The sequence below is a fragment of the Colobus angolensis genome, unplaced genomic scaffold (genome assembly GCF_000951035.1).
Source record: "Colobus angolensis palliatus isolate OR3802 unplaced genomic scaffold, Cang.pa_1.0 Scaffold63, whole genome shotgun sequence".
NCBI lineage: Eukaryota > Metazoa > Chordata > Mammalia > Primates > Cercopithecidae > Colobus > Colobus angolensis.
Genome location: NW_012119932.1, coordinates 4,055,420 through 4,075,636, shown reverse-complemented (window position 1 = coordinate 4,075,636; position 20,217 = coordinate 4,055,420). Strand labels below are relative to the sequence as shown.

The window sequence follows — 20,217 nt, the reverse complement described above, 5'->3', positions numbered from 1 at the left end:
AAAAAAAAAAAAAAAAAAAAAAAAATCTACTTATAAATGATGTCATCAACAAAGGTAAAGTTTCTCCCTTCCTAATTCTCCCGCAGAACTTTTTCCTGTACTGCTGTGGGCTTGTTAGAAATGTAATGCAATGATAAATTAGAGTCGTGGAATTAGGCTTTCAAAACATAAAACGTAACAGCCACCAGACCTAGGTTTCCTTTGCTCTTAGGCACTCACCGAGAATAACAAGGGTTATGAAGCCCCGATTTGTTGCTCTTCTCATGGAGAATGAAATGCCATTAAGAGATTCACAGCTGACTGAAGGTTGCAGCAGAGAGGGTTCTAAGTGATGTACTGCAACAGATAAATATTTATAACTCCGCATGATAGTGTGAACCTGGGCTCCGGCTTTCGGGAACTGCTGTTACTATCGTGTTTCACTCATTTTTTAAAAAAGCTTGAAGTGACAATTTAATATAGCATCAAATTAGTACTTCAACGTAAAGTCTTGTTTCATTTAATGTTTTTGAAAGGTTAAATTATCTGTAATCCTTATTGTACCACGGGCTATGTTTATAGATTATTCCTACAACATACTTCACATGAAAGAAAAGGAAAGGGATAGGAAGGGAAGGAAAATGAATGGAATGGAACATGGAATGGAATGGAATGGAAAGGAAGGGAAGGAAAATGAAGGGAAGGGAAGAAAAGAAAGAAGTCTAGGCAGCCTGAAATTATGGATTGCTCTGGTGTACAATGGCCAAATAAGTAAACAAACGACACAACTTTGAGTGGATGTCTTGGTGTATTCGGGGATAATGGTCTGTAAGCATCAGTTAATATAATTTATTTTGATTTCAAATCGTCTTGAAGTAAAAAAAAAAAAAGGATGACTACATTTAAGCAAATGTAACAAATAATATAACAAATAAAACTTTACTGCTTTTCTTAATTAAGCTTGATAAAAATCAAGCTTAAAAGGAACAAGCATTCTTCTGTAGTATTTATACAAATTCTTCGTACTGAGATACGCAGAAATGCCTAAGTGCGCACATGGACGTGCCTAATTCAATTAGTGACACACCATAATAAAGACCCATAAATAACATCATCATTAAAAATGAAATAACTTTGTAAAAAATACAATAAAGTGCGTTATTATATGTACATATGCCATTTGTTACAAAAAGCACAGAATGGCTGCTGCACACATGACCGCTGGCAGGGAGCTTTGACAAGCCCAAGGCCTCCTGGACAGCCCCATCCCAGACAGGAAGCTTAGCTGGTATCAAAGGCAGGAAGGTTCCAGAATGACCCCTGTACCCCACACACAATTGGGAGCTGGGGCCTGAGCGGTCTATGCCTGGGGCTGGGGGTCCTGAGCATTTGAGCAGGTGCACCCGAGAGCAGGTGTGGCCAGGGAGCATGTGAGGAGCTGGGATCCAAGCCAAAGTGCTGGAGGTGCTAGACAGAGCCTGTCAGGAGCACACGGGTGCAGGGACACTGAGGACACCAGCATGGTGGGGGAGTGGGCCCAGGGGCTCCCACTCCTAGCAAAACCCTTGAAGGGTGCAGACAGAGTCCAGGGCTGGGAATCCCCACCCTCCTTTTTTGCAGAAACAAAACTCTCTGAAAAAGAGCCTCCCTAAATTAGGGGCAGAGGCCTTCCCAAGCATTGCAGAGGTGAAGATGAAGCTATGAGCTCAGCAAGACTCTCAGACACTAAAGAAAGCAAGTGTAGCCACAGAGATGGGATGCCGATTCCCTCCAGGGAAGGCCGTGCTGCCCAGCTAAGGGTGTGCAGCCTGCAGAAGGCCTGCAAGGGCAGCTCCTTCTAGGTCTGCCTTCTGAGGGCAGCCTGTCATTTTGGCCCAACACAGGAGCCTCTAGTGCCCCGCCAGGTCAGCCGAGGCTTGACTGGGCCAGTAAGGCAGTCTGACTTCTCCCTCTGCCCAATCTCACTTCTTTCCTCTTCCCTACATAAATTTGATCCTGATCAACATCTTGACCCCAAACTGTGTCAGGATCTGGTTGGGTAAGTCACTGTGTGTGCGAGTTGGCAGACTGAGACGACAAATTCAGGCCCCCAGGAATTATAGAGGTGGGGACTCTCAGGAGTAAGTTTTGAACAGTTATGCACAAAACATCTAAAGAAACAAAGGATGCAATTTCACAGATGAGCATGAAACAATAAACCATCAGGAATGAACTGTCAGATTTTGAAAAATCTTCTGGAAAACTACTAGAATAAAAAAGATAATTGTTGAAATAAAAAAAAAAAAAGTATTAGAACAGCTGAAGAGAGACTTAGGACTGGATGATATACTTTGAAGAATTTACCCAGAATTGGGCAGAGATGTTTGGACATGGAAAATGGGAAAGGAAAGCTAAAGATGGGGAAGCCAGGGTGAGCACATTAAAGATATACTTGTTGGAGAAACAGAAGGAGAGAGGTGAGGCTGAAAGAGAAAAGGACTGCGGAACTTCCAGGCCCTGGGGAAGAAGTGCTGCAGGAAAAGCTTGCTGGGGAGTGAGCTGGGCAGCTCCCAGAGAAACTAGGAGCAAATGGCTGAGGACATTGGGAACAGAGGGCTACAAACGCCCCCATCAGCAAGCTTCGGGGCACTCCCAAGATGACAAATACTTTCCCCCGTTTCTAAAAGAGAAGCAAGACGTGTCCGCAGCTTCCAACGGCAGCAGGGGGTCTATTGGGCGCTTGTGTTTAGTCTCATAATCTGATACTTACACAGCACTGAGAATATCCAAGTAGATATTGGATATCCAAGGAGGCCCCTCCAGACCCATCCAGTCAGAGCCCTGATGAAAGTCTAAGAAGCACTGATGCAATGTAGAACCTTTTCTCTTTTGGTGCTACAACCCTCTCCACTCTTTTTTGTTTTTAGCTTTTATGGTCCCTATTTTCTCAGTTTTGCTCTACTGAAGCCTCATCTTTTGAATAGTAACACCAACGTCTCTGACCTTCAGGAAAGGATAAGAAGATGTACTATCAGGAGATTTCAAAGAAGTCACATGCTCACCCTAAAATCCTTGAAATTTGAGGTGCTAATTAGCTTATTTAACAGGGAGTTCAGATTTGGAGGCAAAACTTCTGGATTCAACTAAAGGTATTAATTGTTTCCCCAAATAAAAGGATAAGAAAGGAATTTAAGTCATTTTTCACAATTTTACCCATTTATCGATTTAGTCACTTTGAAATAAAAAAGTAAATTAAAATGCTGCATTTCAAAAGCTATTAAAATAATCAATAATATTTTCATAAGGTATTTCTTAATCACCTACATTGCAACTTCCCTCGGGTTACATTGTAAGTCCTATACAACTTCTGGGAGGTATGTTACTAACAATGCCTCTCAAATTTTTTTCTTTTTGAGACAGAATCTCACCCAGGCTGGAATGCAGTGATGCCATCTTGGCTCACTGCAACCTCTGCCTCCCAAGTTCAAGGGATTCTCATGCCTCAGCCTCCTAAGCAGCTTGGACTAGAGGCATACACCACCAACCCCAGCTAATTTTTTGTAGTTTTAGTAGAGACTGGATTTCACTGTGTTGGTTAGGCTGGTCTTGAACTCCTGGCCTCAAGTGATCTATCCACCTCGGCCTCCCAAAGTACTGGGGTTACGGGCATGAGCCACTGTGTCCACTCAATACTTTTAAATTTTAATTCAAGTTGAAGCTACATGATACCAAAGCTCCCAATGAATTCAGATCAGTGGGGGGAAAAAATTGGTCAATTTAAGACAAAAAGATATTCAAGTGGGTTCTTTGCTATTTTTTTTTTTCCTTTTTGAATGTTCTAACATTGTTTAGCTAATCAGCTGATAATCATCATTAATAGGACCTGAGTTTCTTATAGCCTAACAGAAATGTGAAAAGGGTATTTACAGTGAAACATTACTTTCCCAACTACAAGTAAGAAAAAATAAAATGAAGTAAATGAAATTTATGAAAGTTTGCTGTGCTTAATGTGAATTCTCCATTGGTCTGAGAGATGATGCCTTCCTTTCTTTGCACAGAGTGAAAACTACGGTACAATTTGGGCAGGAAATAAAGAACAGAGCAAGATACTGGAACTTGGGGGAAAAATCTAACTCCTTACGGCTGAAATCTTCATAATTCTGCATCAGTGCCGCAACCTACCAGAAACCAGGCCCCCTAGTGGATTAAAAGAGTTAAGGACTGAATGCCACATTAGAATGATTTCAACACGGAGGTGTAGGAAATTAAATACAAGAATGGTATTTAATAAAAAATTAATCACTCGATTCAAGTGATTTTCATGCCTCAGCCTCCCGAGTAGCTAGGACAACAGGCACGCGCCACCACACCTGGCTAATGTTTTTGTATTTTTAGTAGAGATGAGGTTTTACCATGTTGGTCAGGCTGGTCTTGAACTCCTGACCTCAGGTGATTCACCCACCTCGGCCTCCCAAAGTGCTGGCATTACAGATGTGAGCCACTGCGCCTGGCCCATTTAGCACTTCTTATATACCAGACACTGCTCTGAGCATGTTATAAATATGAATTCACCCAATTAGCACAACACCCAAATGAAGGGAGTACTATTATCCAAATATTATAGACCAAGAGGTATCAAGAGTGTAGGTAACTTGCCCAAAGTCATGCCATTGGCCATGGGCATGGCTGGGACCAGAAGGTGGCTGGCTGGCTCCAAGTCCTTGCTCTTGAACCACCTGCCACACCAAATTGCTGGGAAGGTCAGTGTGTCAGAAAATTAATCCCAGGAAGAATTTACTCAAACATTCAAATAACTAGCAATGTTGTACTTCTCCAGAGGCTGGCCTTGGGGCAATTTTAACCCTCCAGAATATAATTGCAACTGTGGCTGCATTTCATTAAAACAAAAAACAACAAAGGAAAAGAAAAAAAAAGGGCTGTTGGGTAACCAAAGTTGTCAGAAAGTCCACGCAATTCATTCCACGGGAGAAACCCTCTATGAGAGCCTCTCATCAACTCATATGCAAATGAATAATCTCCATTCCTTGTCTAGATTTGGAAGGTTCAGAAGCCCAGAGAACTCCAAGGTAGGAGCAACAACAAGCAAGAAGAAACAGAAGAACTGACGATCACTACTGAAGCAGGAGACAGCAAGTTTCTTAGATACCCTAAAAGTACTCTAGGTCCACATAAAGTAGGAATGAAGGCCTGACATATACCTCAAATACCTCTGAGCATCTCAAACCACAGGGAGAGAAATGCAAAGCTTGACAGGCCTCCCTGGGTTTACCAATGAGAGGCCTGTGTCTGGTCACACGGAATCACACAAGGGCATGTCAGACTGAGCCCACACCCAGTAATGTTCATCAAAATCTTGTCTGGAAGTGGCATACAAGAACAGCCTGAAGAACATTCAAATAGAAGCCAGACTGGCAGAGGGCTAGGCAGCCAGTGTGCATTGTGGCCTTTCTCTGTAGAACAGCCTTTACTAAATGTAAACTACACGTTGGTGTGGCCTTTGCTAACTGCTGCGGGTGTGATGTTTGACTCAGCAGACCGGATCTTCCTTCATGAACACCTGCCAACCTGAGCAGGGTCCCAGCCCTGCCCTCAGTGAGCCTAGCAGGGGTCACCCTGAATAGATCAGTATCAAATAAACTGTGTGAATGATGAACCTTTTATGAGGTTTCTGTGGCATTCTCTGATTACGGAATTAACAGTTACTCTTCACTGCTGCTGTAGTTTTAAAAACCTCTTCTATGTGAGATTTTGCTGAGATGTATACAAGTGGCATGTTCATCTTCAATGGTCAACATTTGTGTCACCCACACATTTCCTTGTCCTTCATTTGTTTTTGTTTAAATGTAATTTAAAAGTGGACAAATTAGCAAAATCAGAAACAAAAACAAATGGTGCTGCAACCGTAGCTATATTTACACATGGCCTATATTGATAATTAGCAGCCTATATGGATCATTTTTTTTTTAAGTTCTCTGACATTCTTGTATGTTTCTCAGCCTGTGGCAAGGATGTTGTTTTATCAGGTCAGGTATCTTGTGTCTGCTCTGTGGGGAACTTCTTAGAGTCAACCCTGCTGGATCTTAGTACCAAGACCACTTACATTTCTCCCTGGCAACAGACTCAAAGTATCAAGCATGCTGGTTATCTTGGCATGAATGTCTATGCTCATTCCAGGCTCCATTTTGTGCCTTTATCTTTCTGCCTCTTCCTTTTCTTTTTTTCATTTATTCTAGCCTGTATTTCCAACTTCTTTGAAGGCCACCTTAAATCCTTTCTAGAATAAGGTCAAGAGTGAATACATGAATAAATGAATGAATGAATGAATGAAATGCAGGTGCAGAAGCTGAGTTCAGAGATCATCCAAGAGGCAGTTCCTAACAGGTGAGGATCTATGTCTCCTGACTTCAACTTAGTGCCCTCTAAATAATTTACATTAATAATGTGATTCTCAATCATTAAGACCCTACAAATTATATTTAAAATATTCTATTTATAAAAAGAAAAAATATAGATGTTGGATAAAGGAGACTTTTCTGAATAAAGAACACACCAAGAAGATAACAATTTTGTAGCAGTGGAACAAAAGGAAGTCTTTACACTGTTAAAGCCCCTGGGAGGTGACTTATTTTGATCCCACACTTATTTTAACACTGGGGATGTGTCAAATCCCTATGTTAGGTTACAATAACTACCCCAGAGAAAACATTACAAATTGTGATTTTTGTAAAGTCAAGGGATGCTAAACTCAAAGTTGTCATCAAGAAGTTGATACTTCAATTGTGTGTCACATTTTATTAGCATGGTAATCCTAGCCATTTATCAGAACAATATGTTCTCATCAGTCATGAGACATCACTTTGCTTTGAATGTTCCGAGACAACTGAAAGAAAGTATAAAAAGAATGTATAAGTACAACATCAATTTCCAGAGGAGAAAAAATGAAAAAGTAGACTGTTTAAAAGGTGAAGATGCAACCTATAATTCAATTCATTTAGATAACAGAGCCTCAATGTCTTCCCCCTCACAGGTACCGTCCTGACACTTTAAAATTTCCTTTAGAATAAGAGGCAGTAACATAAGCACTGTAGAACAAATTTCAAAAGGAAGAGATATTATAAAAGATTTATTAGATACTAAACGAATTTAGAGACTGATTGATTTTAGAAAACAAACTAGAGGCAGTACCACATTTCAAAAAACAGAATATAGTTCAAAGATCTTTATAGACTTCACTGCAAGCAAAACGTAATTGATCATACTTGCAAAGATTGGAAGAATAAGCAACTGCCCAGAAAGAATCTATGATATTAGAGCATAATGCATGACCCAAAAGTAAGGCTTTGGAAGGGATGTTTAAACAGACATCTAGGAACTCACAAGTCCAGGCCAGTGCTGCCTTCAAAGCAGATGCTTAATAAGTGTGATTGTTTACACTCGAGAATCCTTTTATTAATATAGTCAGGGCCTGCGGCACTTTATTTTGAATACCCTTTGTGACAGCCAATTTTTTACCTTTGGGGAATTGGGAGCTGTTTAAATTAAAAACACAGTGTGACTCTGCTATGAATGGAAAGTTTGTGTCCCCCAAAATGCTTATGTTGAAACCCTAATCCCCAAGTGATGGTATTAGGAGGTGGGGCCTTTGAGAGGTAATTAGGTCATGAGGTTAGAGCCCTCATTATGGGATCAGTGCCCTTATTAGAAGTGACAGAAGAGGGCTTTTGATCCTGTCCCCATCACCCTACTCCTGCCAACACAGGTGAGGATACAGTGAGAAGCTGGCTGTCGGCAAACCAGGAAGAACCCGACCATACTGGCACCCTGATCTCAGACTTCAATCTCCATAACTGTAAGAAATAAATTTCTGTCATTTAAGCCACCCAGTCTACGCTATTTTTATGACAGCTCAAGCTAAGATCCTAAAAGCATCAACGTGTGTGTTTTAAACACCAGTTCTGAAGATGATTCCTGGGATGTTGCAACAGCAGACATGTTCATATCATATGACTACAATTTCTCAAAGTGACTTAGTCGTTATGTCATTTTTATACCATAGATGTTATCTTGATAATATTGATGCTATGGCCACCACCATACACTGAGTATCTAGTGTGTGACAGACACAGTGCTAAGTACTTGACATGCATTTTCCTATTTAATCTTTAGAATCCGTATTAGGTGTTATTATCATCCTGACTGTATAAACAAAAAAACCGTGGCTTCAAAATCCAGGCAGGGTGTGGAGGCTCACACCTGTAACCTCAGCACTTTGGGAGGCCAAGATGGGAGAAATGCTTGAGCTCAAGAGTTCAAGACCAGCCTGGGCAACATAGCAAAACTCCACCTCTACAAAAACACAATTTAAAAAACTTAGCCAGGCATGGTGGTGCATACCTGTGGTCCCAGCTACTTGGGAGGCCGGGGTGGGAGGATTGCTCGAGCCCAGGAGGTTGAGGCTGCAGTGAGCTGTGAGCACGCCACTGCACTTCAACCTGGCAGCAGAGCAAGACCCCATCTCTAAAAAAACAACCAAGTCCAGAAGTCACACGGTTAGTAAGTGACAAGGCTGGGATTTGAGCCCAGGATTGTCCAACGCTGGACTTCATGCTCTTATACTCCACGGTGAAGGAGGCCTCTTACAGTGTGGGCTGGGCCTTGGGAACATGTGCTTTACCAGGGAAGCTTGTGCTGAAATTTACTCCATGAGAGACAGATTGCTGCTTCCAAGGATGGTCGATTTTACCTCTCGTGATTACAATGGAATTATGCTCGGGGATGAAAAGCGGGCAAGAAGCAGACCAACACTCACCTTCTAAAATCAGAGAGCTTGCTACGTAGCAGATTGGAATGGGGTGGGCCCTGCTGGGGCCAGGACAGAAGAACCACTGACAGCAAAACAGGATTTGGAGGTGTAAATGGATACAAACTCAGAGGTCAACACCCAATCTCTGGCACAGGCAAAAACTTCTGCCAAGTTGCCAAATCTTAAGCTGAATGATTTCAAAATCAGAGCAGTGATAACTGAATCTATTATATAAGAGTATTTAGGTTAAAAGTGTTATATAAATAATGAATGACCTTTATAGCATAAGCATGCCTAAACGTTAACTGCCAGGAATCTGGCCACTGTAATTTTAGAACATCAGGTTAGAGATTTTTATGTGAAATGTGTTCTTCTTGTTCTCTAACTATATATTTAAATATTTGGCCTTGGTGAGAAATTGCTACGCATATTAACCTTCTTGGAGTTTCAATTAAATATCAAGAAAAATTACCTGGTGGTATTTCTTCAGGATGTTGTGCATTTCGGCCACGTCTTCACTGGTAATGGTCTTGATGATGTATCTTTTGTCGTAGGAAGTGTGAAAACGAGCTCCACTGCGGGCCTGGGAGTCGTTGGGGAGGGGTGCACTCCTGGTCAGGGAATTCTTCCCGGGTGGAGTAAGAGGGGAAGGAAGGGGGGAAGACAACTAGTTAAAGGTGTGGCTTTCTGATTCCCAGAGAATTTGTCATCATTGGAAGTTTTCAAAACAAGTTTTCAAGACATTGTGTCCGGGATAAATTGATAAGTAGGATGACATTTTTACACGCATCATAACTCACACTGCAAGGCTTTCAGATGAAATGAAAACAGCTCGAATTGTACTATGATTCTAATATCCTTAAAGCAGGCTAATGTCTACAATTATAATCAAAGTAACTTTAATCACTTAGTTCTTTTCAGAGTTGGACAAGATCTCACAATTTTCTCCTGAATAAAATTAGGTTCCAGTCATAAAAGAAAATTTTATAGTCACTGAACATTTCCTTACATGACAGGTATCATGCCAAGCATTTTGCACAGATAATTTCCCCCAATTCTGATAACATTCCCATACAATTGTTACGATTGCTATCATCATTATTTTACAGATGAGGAGATGGGGATAAGAGAGGCTTAGTATCTGGGCAAAGGGCACATAGCTAGCAAGGGAAGAGCTAGAATTGACTCCAGTGTGGCTGGCTCAGAACCCAAACTCTCAACTAGTAAACTACTCAACTAGTAAAGTACTTAACTTGCAGACTATGCTACCTGTGTGCCCCAGGAGGAGAAGGCAGGAGCCTGGGAGAGTATCTTCTAAAACAGCTCCTCCTTAGGCAATTTGAATTCGGTCCATCCTCCACTCCCTACCACCATTTTTGAGAACTACTGATATCCTGGAGGGTGGACATGGAAGGGCTCTGAGTAGGGGCTCTTCTGACATCATTCACTCTAAGATCTGGTTCATGCTAGTGACACTGGCTAGGCAGCTCTACCCTTCTCCTCCCATGTGACTTCTGTTCAGATCTCCTCTTTCTTACATCCTCCAAGAAGCCTCCTCCTTGTCCCAATCTCCTGAGACAATGGCTGTCCAGGCCATGGGGTCTAGCAAACACCACACATGGTTAGTAAGTGACAAGGCTGGGATTTGAGCCCAGGATTGTCCAACGCTGGACTTCATGCTCTTATACTCCATGGTGAAGGAGGCCTCTCACAGTGCCGGCTGGGCCTAGGGATGACCTGTGTGGGATTCAAAGGCAAACACGCTTTCTCCTTTTAACTTCCTTTCTAGAGTGGGCATTCAAAGGCCTCAGTGGCCAAATGCTGTCAGGTTAAGGGTACACGGATATCTTCAGAGAGGCAGGTGGTAGTTAGCTTTGCCCATGGATTTGCAAAAGAAAGAGTGCCTTTCTGTCTAGTATATTCCAGTCTCTTTATCCTTTCCTTCTTTTCTAGATGAAATCAATAGGACTGAACCACTTGAGGTAGAATCAGATTGCAGCAGTGCAGGGGTTCACGCAGGCCCTACCTATGCCTGAAGAGAAAAGTGGCCCACGAGCATATCTTCATCTTCCAGCATTCTCACCTCACCACCCTGGCATCCCCTGCAGTGGATCACACATTCTGCAATAGCACACCTTGACCTGAAGGCAAGCAGGCACACCTGCCAGATGCAGAGTCAAGGCCACCAAGTCACTGAATCTGCTTTCCTTAGCTTATTAGAAAACTTGAGGGAAGGAAAAAAAATCTACATAATCCCCAATGATTTTAAATAGCAAGACTTGGCAGTGTTCAATTATTCTTAAGACAACTGAAATTTATTAGATAGCCTGAGAATGATAAAAATGACTTTCAGGATGAAAATGGCTATATTAACAAGAGTTCCATTCTTAATTACAGTGTTTTTTTTCCCTAAAACATGAACAAGATCTCCTTTATACTACTTCCCACTTAGAACAAAAAGGAAGAGAATCAAAGCGAATTTACCCTGGTGGGGTTTTAAATGCTAGCCCCCAAAAAGCAATTCTTGCTCTTTGTTAATGGTCTTACTTTTTTTCTTGCAATCACTAATTTGCAAAAGGGTATTTCTTCCAAATAAAACAAGAACTCTAGGAACTGTAAGATTGCAAATTATCTTCAGGCATAAAATCAAAGTGGGAACAATCAAGTTTATGAAAGCCAGGTGGAGCAGACCAAGTGGAACAGACCTTAAACTCTGTCAAACTGACAATACGTGTAAAGTAACTTTTGGGGGGATGCGGAATAGTAAAGGAGAACTGTATTCAGCACAGGATGGAATTCCAGCAGTCTCAGTTTCATAGATCGTTTCCTTATGCACATTAGATAGGACAGTATAACATTCTCTCATGGGCCAATGGGGTGAAATAAAATTGAAAGCTGCATAGTCAGTGCATCTCAAACTCAACAAGCAACTGAATCACCCAGGGATCATGTGAAAATGCAGATTCTGATCCAGCAGGTCAGGGGTGGGGCATTTTCAGAAGTAGATGCTGCTGTTTGAGTGGGTCTGCAGACCACACATGAAAACCAAGGTCTACAGAACAGTGTTTATGCTGTGTTTTGCCGGCACGCAGCATGTACAGTTTAGTGTATTAAGTACGCTATAATTACAGACTTACCAGCACTCATGCCTTTCCCATTATATTCTCTACACCTCTAGTTTGATTAAAATGGGAAACTTTATAGTTCATAATAATAATTCATGGCATTTACTTTACTAATTAAAGAAGGGTTTAATAATACTATGTACAAGTACCAATACAATGTACGGGATTTTTTATTTTTATTTTTTGAGGCAGGGTCTCACTGTGTTGCCCAGGCTGGAGTACAGTGGTGCGATCTTGGCTCACTGCAGCCTTGATCTCCTGGACTCAAGTGATTCTCATGCCTCTGCCTCCTGAGTAGCTGGGATTATAGGCGTGTGACACCACGCCCAGCTAATTTTTGTATTTTTAGTAGAGACAGGGTTTTGCCATGCTGGCGAGGGTGATCTCGAACTCCTGGCCTCAAGTGATCTATCTGCCTGCCTTGGCCTCCCAAAGTGCTGGGATTACAGGGATGAGCCACCATGCTCAGCCCAATGTATGGGTTTATAAAGGGCTGGAAATGTAAAAGCAAATAATATAGGAATTCCTTAGCTCAGATACTACTCTTCCTCAGTTTTTTGCCTTTCTTTCAGTTTCAAAGGCATTGTTATAATAATATATGCAGACATTGGATTAGGATATCAGCCATGTCTTCATCCTGGTATATAAAATCTTAAAAATTCGAATCTTGATTCTGTCTCAAATCACCATTTTGATAATTACATGAGTAGCCCCAACTCACACTATCTGAATATTTTTAAGGTTCATGAATATCAAATAACCAATGAAGTTAGGAACACTATCAAAACACAGAATGTACCTTTAATATCACCATGAATATAAAAATACATAAATCAAATGTATTAAAAGCCTTATCTGATAAGCAGGAAATCAAAAGAGTTAATGCAATTCTACACAAAACACCTGATCCTTGGAATGATTCTAAGGCCTGGAAAAATCCAACTCATTATTTCACGTTTATTTTCACAATATTCCAGTGAGAGAGGAAAAGCCAGGTCTATTTTTCCCACCTGAAGATGAAGAAACTAGTGTACAATGGAGCCAAGCAATATGCCTAAGATTCCTATCTAAAGTTTTCTCTGAACCAAAAAGGGCGATTTACAAAGACAAGACTAAACTTCTGCCATTATAATTAATCATAGACTTTTTGTAGCCTTTATAATAAAGTAAAATTGTTTATGTATTTTTACTATTACTATTTACTTTCTTGCCCTCTTCCAAGGCATGAAACAGACATGTGTTTTTAAAAGCAGTACAGGCAGGGTACGGTGGCTCATGCCTGTAGTCTCAGCACTTTGGGGGCCGAGGTGGGTGGATCACTTGAGACCACAAGTTCGAGACCAGCCTGGGCAATATGGGGAAACCCCGTCTCCGCTAAAAATACAAACATCAGCCAGGTGTGGTGGTGCATGCCTGTAATTCCAGCTACTCTGGAGGCTGAGGCATGAGAATTGTTTGAACCTGGGAGGCAGAGATTGCAGTGAGCCCAGATCACACCACTGCACTCCAACCTAAGTGGTACAGTGAGCCTCTGTCTCAAAAAAATAAAAATAAAAATAAAAAATAAAGGCAGCACAGTGTAACGGTGAGGGCACTGGTTTGGGATCTAGAACATTCATCAGTTCTTGTAGATAGCATTTAGTTTCTTTGAGCCTCAGTTTCCGGGTCTATAAAGTGATAGAGAATAAGCCTGGGGAGAGAATGGGCTCAATTAGATCTCTACCTTGGATCTTTTATGACTCTAAAAATGGATTTACTCAGCCGGGTGCAGTGGCTCACACCTGTAATCCCAGCACTTTGGGAGGCCAAGGCAGGCAGATCACCTGAGGTCAGGAGTTTGAGACTCGCCTGACCAACATGGAGTTCAAGACTAGCCTGACCAACATGGAGAAACCCTGTCTCTACTAAAAATACAAAATTATCCAGGCATGGTGGTGCATGCCTATAATCACCGCTACTCGGGAGGCTGAGGCAGGAGAATCACTTGAACCTGGGAGGCAGAGGCTGCGGTGAGCCGAGATCGTGCCATTGCACTCCAGCCTAGGCAACAAGAGCAAAACTCCGTCTCAAAAAAAAAAGGATTTACTCGAAGACATGACTTGTTGCTCTAGGAACTGCTGTAAAACATGGGCCTCAGGAGGTGACTCAGGACACCTGTCCCAAGAAAAAGAGTCCGATCAGAGGACAGTACAACCATCACCTCGGCAGGGGCCTAATGATGGTTTAGGACACCCAGGCCGAGATGAAAGAGAAGATGCAGTGAAAATAACACTTCACAGATTCCAGATGTATTCAGGACAACATCAGCTAGAACGAGCACATGAGCTCAGGGGAGGAGGTCTTATATCTTCAATATAGTCACTGTGCTGCCTCAAAACAGTGTATCTACCGACACTGAGTAAGAAACTCCTCAGTGTGCTTTGTTTTGTTGCAAACGAAAAAGGAATCACAGCATGATGTTGGATGCTTGGACAAGCTGGGAGACCCTTGATGGAAACAGAGCTTGGGAGCGACCTTCAGGTGCCTTCAAGGGGTCCCTCCATGTTTAAATAAATCTCAAAGAGCATTAGAGTTGGAAGCAACCTTGGAGATGACTCCAAACTACTCAATATACAGATACAACAGACCCAGAGAGCAGAAATGACTTGCCCAACTCAGTTCTCCAACATCAGGTGGGCTGGTGTACACGGAGGGCCCTGCAGGGGCCCTACCCAGAGCCTCCATCTCCCCCTGCCATGCTGTTTCCTCATCTGGGCTCTAGAGTGTGGTGGGCACTATGAAGGGACAGTCGATTTTTCCATAGTGACAAACACCTTCTAATGCCAATTTAGAGTGTGAGCCAGCTGGCACAAAACCAAACCTGTCTTTAGGTTTTCGGTTTTGCCAAGTAAAGTGTGTAGAAAATATCATCAATAACAGCCACAGTGCTAATGCAGTCCAGAGTCTGTTATTTACACTTTTATTAACATGTGTACAAAGCTATCTGGATTCATTCTAGGACTGTTCATTACTTTACATTAACTGAGTAGGAAGAGTAGGAGCTGTCTTCTCTCCAGGCAGGAGCTGAGACAGATGTGTTTGTGGAATAAGCCTTTGGGACAGAAAGACTGTGCTGCTGAGTCCTGGACCCAGAGTCAGGCACTCACATAGTGTAACACAGGGCTGAAGGAGGACCGGCACTTAGCATTTCTTATGAATCCTGTTGACTGTGGTGACGATGTCAACCCTAAGAATTCTTCACATTTCTGACCATGTGGCACACTGCATCATGTCTATTTAAATTAGTTTATGTGGTCTAAGAATTGTTGGAGGTTCTTGTTTTCCTCCTGTCACTGGTTTCTGCCTTTATAAGAAATGTCCCATCCACTTTTTCTGCTTAAAACTGCATGGATTTTCTTCACAAACAATGTCAAAGTTGAAAGGAGCAATCTTTTACACTGGGAGTGCTGAATTCTGGGTTACTTGATAGTCTATATGCACTCTGTATATTACTAAGCTGGTGGGATTAAAAAAAAAAGAGAACAGGAAAAAAATAAATTAGGATGAAATTTACAAGTTAAGACCAGCTCTACATGGAAAAAAGAAGGCCTAGCAGAAGGCACCATTTAGAAAAATTATTTGTCTTCTCAATCACCTAATTTAAAAGGACAAATCTGAGATGAAGCTGATCCTACCTAAGGCCTTAAAAACACCCTTTAGAGGGTTGGTTTAGTCCTGTTCATCTCCAAAGTAAAATATTCACTTTCTGGAACATTTACCCTTATCTACCTGTCTTCATGAGAAAGCAGCCAAATAAAATTACCCAATGAAATCCACCCAGGCTTTGGAGAGATCCACTCTCATTAAAAAACAAATTCCTTGTCATGGACACACTTGGAGAGTTATATGGTCTGCAATTTATTTAAATTCAAAATTGGGGGCTGGGCGCAGTGGCTTATGCCTGTAATCCTAGCACTTTGGGAGACTGAGGTGGGAGAATCACTTGAGGCCAGGAGTTTGGGACCAGCCTGGGCAACATAGTAAGACTCTGTGTCTACATAGTATTTAAAAATTAGCCGGATATGGTGGTGTGTGCCTGTAGTTCTAGCTACAAGGAAGGCTGAGGTTGGAGGATCACTTGAGCTGAGGAATTCAAGGCTGCAGTGAGCCATGACCGCACCACTGCACTCCAGCCTAGTTGAGAGACTCTGTTAAAAAATAAAAACAAACAGACAAAATTGGGGATTCTGTACCTATCAGTCACTATCAAAAGTGATAATAAGTTATTTCCTAAAGGCTTCAATAATAACTTACATGTTAAAAGGAGAATTTAAAATTTCACAAGAAAGTTTCAGATTGAAAATTCCCAGCCCACAAGGTCTTCCTTCTATTGCTGGCCCTGCTCACTTCCCTGTGACCTCTCAAACCAGAGGTGGGCAAAGGACATAGATGACGACAAAACAGAATGGACCCAGGAAGCAGCCTGAGTGTTAGGGTGACCCATCTCAACAGCAATGGGCTGAAGTCAGGGCTTTGAGTCCTCCCTCCAACTCACCCTTCCCACATCCCTTACTCTGTCATCTGATTATCTGCAAAGAAAGACAGCTGGACTTAATGGTCTCTAAGCTTCCTGCTTATTCTTCTAATTATTATTCTGCTGTCAGTTTGTAGAGACTTAGGAAATGGACGATGATTTACTATTAGTTTATGGGAAAAAATCTAATAAACATGCACAAACTGCAAAAATTCACTTTCTTCATTGGCTATTCCTTTTCTTCTATATATTTGATAGTTTCATATTATAAATTATGAAATGATTTAAAGTCACCTGTTCTAGGCCAGGCACGGTGGCTCAAGCCTGTAATCCCAGCACTTTGGGAGGCCGAGACGGGCGGATCACGAGGTCAGGAGATCGAGACCATCCTGGCTAACATGGTGAAACCCCGTCTCTACTAAAAATACAAAAAATTAGCCGGGCGAGGTGGCGGGCGCCTGTAGTCCCAGCTACTCGGGAGGCTGAGGCAGGAGAATGGCGGGAACCCGGGAGGCGGAGCTTGTAGTGAGCCGAGATCGCGCCACTGAACTCCAGCCTGGGCGACAGAGCGAGACTCCATCTCAAAAAAAAAAAAGTCACCTGTTCTAAGTAAAAATACTGATACCATAACCCATCCCAAAAGAAGAACAGCCAAAATCAACTTTGGGAAAATCTGTCTCTTATTGAATAAATTAAACTGGTTTCAACCTTTTAGGAAAAAATGTCTCTTATTGAATAAATTAAGCTAGTTTCAGACTCTGAGCATTGCTGAGATATGACTCACATACCATACAACTCACCTATTTAAAGTATACAATTCAATAGTTTTTAATGTTTTCACCAAATCATGCAACCATGATCACAATCATTTTTAGAGCATTTTCATGACTCCAAAAATAAACGCTGAACCTATCTGTAATCACTCCCATTCCTTCCCCTATCTCCCAGCCTAGAGAGGCCTCTGATCTTTGTGTCTATATATCTGCCCATTCTGGACATTTCACACGGATGTAACCACACAGTACACAGGTGTTTGTGATTGGTCCCAACACTGATCTTGCAAGTGCCCTAGACACAGTCATCCACCATGAGGTGACGCACTGTGCCAGCCGCAGCCCCCGGGCTGTCTCTGGATGAGTGAAGTGACCTGGCAAGTGCTCTCTACTCAGGCCAGCACATACAGCACACATACACAATTGCAGTGGACACATCACAGCCAATAAATGTTGCTTCTAAGTTTGTTCCTAGCATAGTCAGGGAGCTAGAGAAAAACGAACAGTTGGACAAACATTCAAGTTGTAGGGCAAAGCTGTGTGGTGCAGGGCAGGTAAGAGTATGACCATTTACTTCATTTTTGCCTATTGTGCAACTTGGTGAATAAATGTGCTTTTCCCATAGCCAAATACCTTTCCTATCTTACACTATCCTAGCTCAGACCTCAAAAGCTGTGTTTGAAGCTCTGGTGCTCAGTCCTCTCTACAGCAAATAAAGGAAGGTAATGAGAGATGAAGCTCCCTCTTTAATGCCTTTTTATATTTATAACTGGAAATTTATTATCCTTTCCCTTAAGAAAAGGATTAATGATGCTGTCCTTTCCCCCTTCCTCTAAACGTCTGCGTTGAAGATGTTTATTTCCGCAGTCGGAGATCTAGGATTAGTGGAGCCCCCAGAAGGGGGAAGGAAACATAAATGTCAATTTAATTAGCTCATTCTTACTGCCAATCTTTTATCTCTCTCATAAAAGTGTCCTCATTTAATAACAGTTACTTTTCCCTGTATTTTTTCAACAACCAAGCATTTTGCATATTTAATTCTCTTGAACTAATCACGTAAGTCTTGTATAATTTTTGGTTTTTTTTTTCCATTTTGATAGTTGTTTGTATACATTCTGCTAAAAATCATGTATGAAAAGTCTTTATTTTTAGTTGAAGGAGGGGCCATTTAAACTTTGCCATGCTCAAATGTGTAAAGCCACCCTCGTATATGGGAACATGTCAATACCGTGCAGAAGAACTCATGTGATAGCCATCTCCTCGTGGTGGCACGGTAATAGATTCAGAGACCTGACAGCTAGGGGGCCTCAGAGAGCACTGTGTCCCACTCCTCATGTTACGGATGAGGAAACTGAGACCCACCCGGGGTGAGTGAGTGTCTCACGGTCACAGCGTCAGTCACTGAAGATCCAAGACTCAACCAGGCCTTCTAACTTCCTGGAAATATTCTTTTCCCCAACCTGGCTACCTGTTTCATGCACTTGAAACCTGGAAACCAATCACTGCCCTGCTGACAGCGCAGGATTACGATTACATGCCTCGAATCACACAGCCCAGGAGACAGGAGCAACTTGCCTGGAGAAGGCTGCTTTCTGGGTCTGCGGCTGACATACCTGAGTGAGCACAGATGGTCCTCTGACCTCGCCAGAGAGTTAAAGACCAACGTGTGAACTTGAACATCATCATCAAGGATTTATTAAATGCCCACTGTGTTCAAAAGCCCTGTGTTAAGCTCTTGGGGAATTTCAAAGAAAGTCTAAGCTGTGATCTCAAGCAAAGAATAGCTTTCATTATAGAAGGGAGCAAGACACAGTGCAATTTAACACTTATCAATAATGAAACAACTTATCAGAAAAAAAAAAAATAAAAATGAAAGGCAATGACCACCAGAGAAAGCAGCAGAGTTGCAGAAACTTCACAGAGTGCCATGAGATCATCTTTTAAAATCTCAGGTTGCTGTTTGACGGTGATTAAAATACCAGGGACCTGTCCCCAAGGCTCACGGTAAACACAGCGTTTAACCTGGAGAGAAGCAGCCAGTGGCAAGGATGACTGGCTGTCAGATCTCTGTCAAAAGCCACAAGGCAAAACCCAAAGCAGGTCTGAGGCAGGAAACACAGGCTAACAGGAAGCCTGGGGTCACAGGTGGCGGCAGGTGGTGGTAGGAACAGTAATTTGCTCAGCTCATAAAAAGGACCTGAAACAGTGCAAGAAATGCCTGATGACCCTGATGGGCTGTGAGGGAGCTTCCCCCAGTCTATCAAGAGGTTGTCCAATCAGAGAGGGGCCTCCCTTGGGTCTCAGCCTCGGTGCATCTTTGAGCGGGAGTTTCCTTCCAGGGCAGCCAACCTGTGAGGACAAACGGAGCAAACCCAACAAGCAACAACTGGTGATGAAGGAATGAGAGTGCTTAGGCATTCGAGGAGCAAGCACGGGGGTGATGGCGTAGTTTGAGGGTTAAGAGTTGGACCAAGGAGGAGTCCCACAAGCACGTCTGTGCCAATCCTCCCACAGCTGGACCTCTGCTCCTGACCTCATCCAGAGTTGTGACCCAGGATGCCCAATGCAGGCCACAAACCTCACTGGGTATCCCACCACCAGGGCCAGTCAACAGGTCAAAAACTCAACTGTATCTTCCTTTCTATCCGCCTGCAACCCCAAACTTCCCTCCCTCCGTGACCCGCATCCCTGCTCCCTCAGCCTCTCAGGTCCCACTGCCTCTGTGGCTCTCGTCCTTTGCCACTGGCCACCGAACCTGTGAGTTTACTTCTCCAATGTCTTTTGATGCTGCTCCATGCTTTACACAGTGGGTGACAGAGGCTTGGCTCACTGGGATTTCACAGCCTCCTGATTTTCTTATCTCCCTTCTATGCATTCTATAAATTACAATGCAGTTATCTTTAGAAAATACAGACCTCGGCTGGGTGCAGTGGCTCACACCTGTAATCCCAGTACTTTGGGAGGCTAAGGTGGGTGGATCGCTTGAGCCCAGGAGTTCGAGACCAGCCTGGGCAACATGGCAAA

At 42.6% G+C, this 20,217-nt stretch overlaps 1 protein-coding gene across 1 annotated transcript in view; it reads right to left on the bottom strand.

Moving 5' to 3' along the window:
* PIP4K2A (phosphatidylinositol-5-phosphate 4-kinase, type II, alpha) overlaps positions 1-20,217 on the bottom strand; it is a 72,798-nt gene that overhangs the window by 44,621 nt on the left and 7,960 nt on the right. Inside the window, exon 3 of the mRNA XM_011963846.1 lies at positions 9,255-9,407. Within this exon, the coding sequence (XP_011819236.1) occupies positions 9,255-9,407 (153 nt within the window). The remainder of the gene's footprint in view (positions 1-9,254; positions 9,408-20,217) is intronic.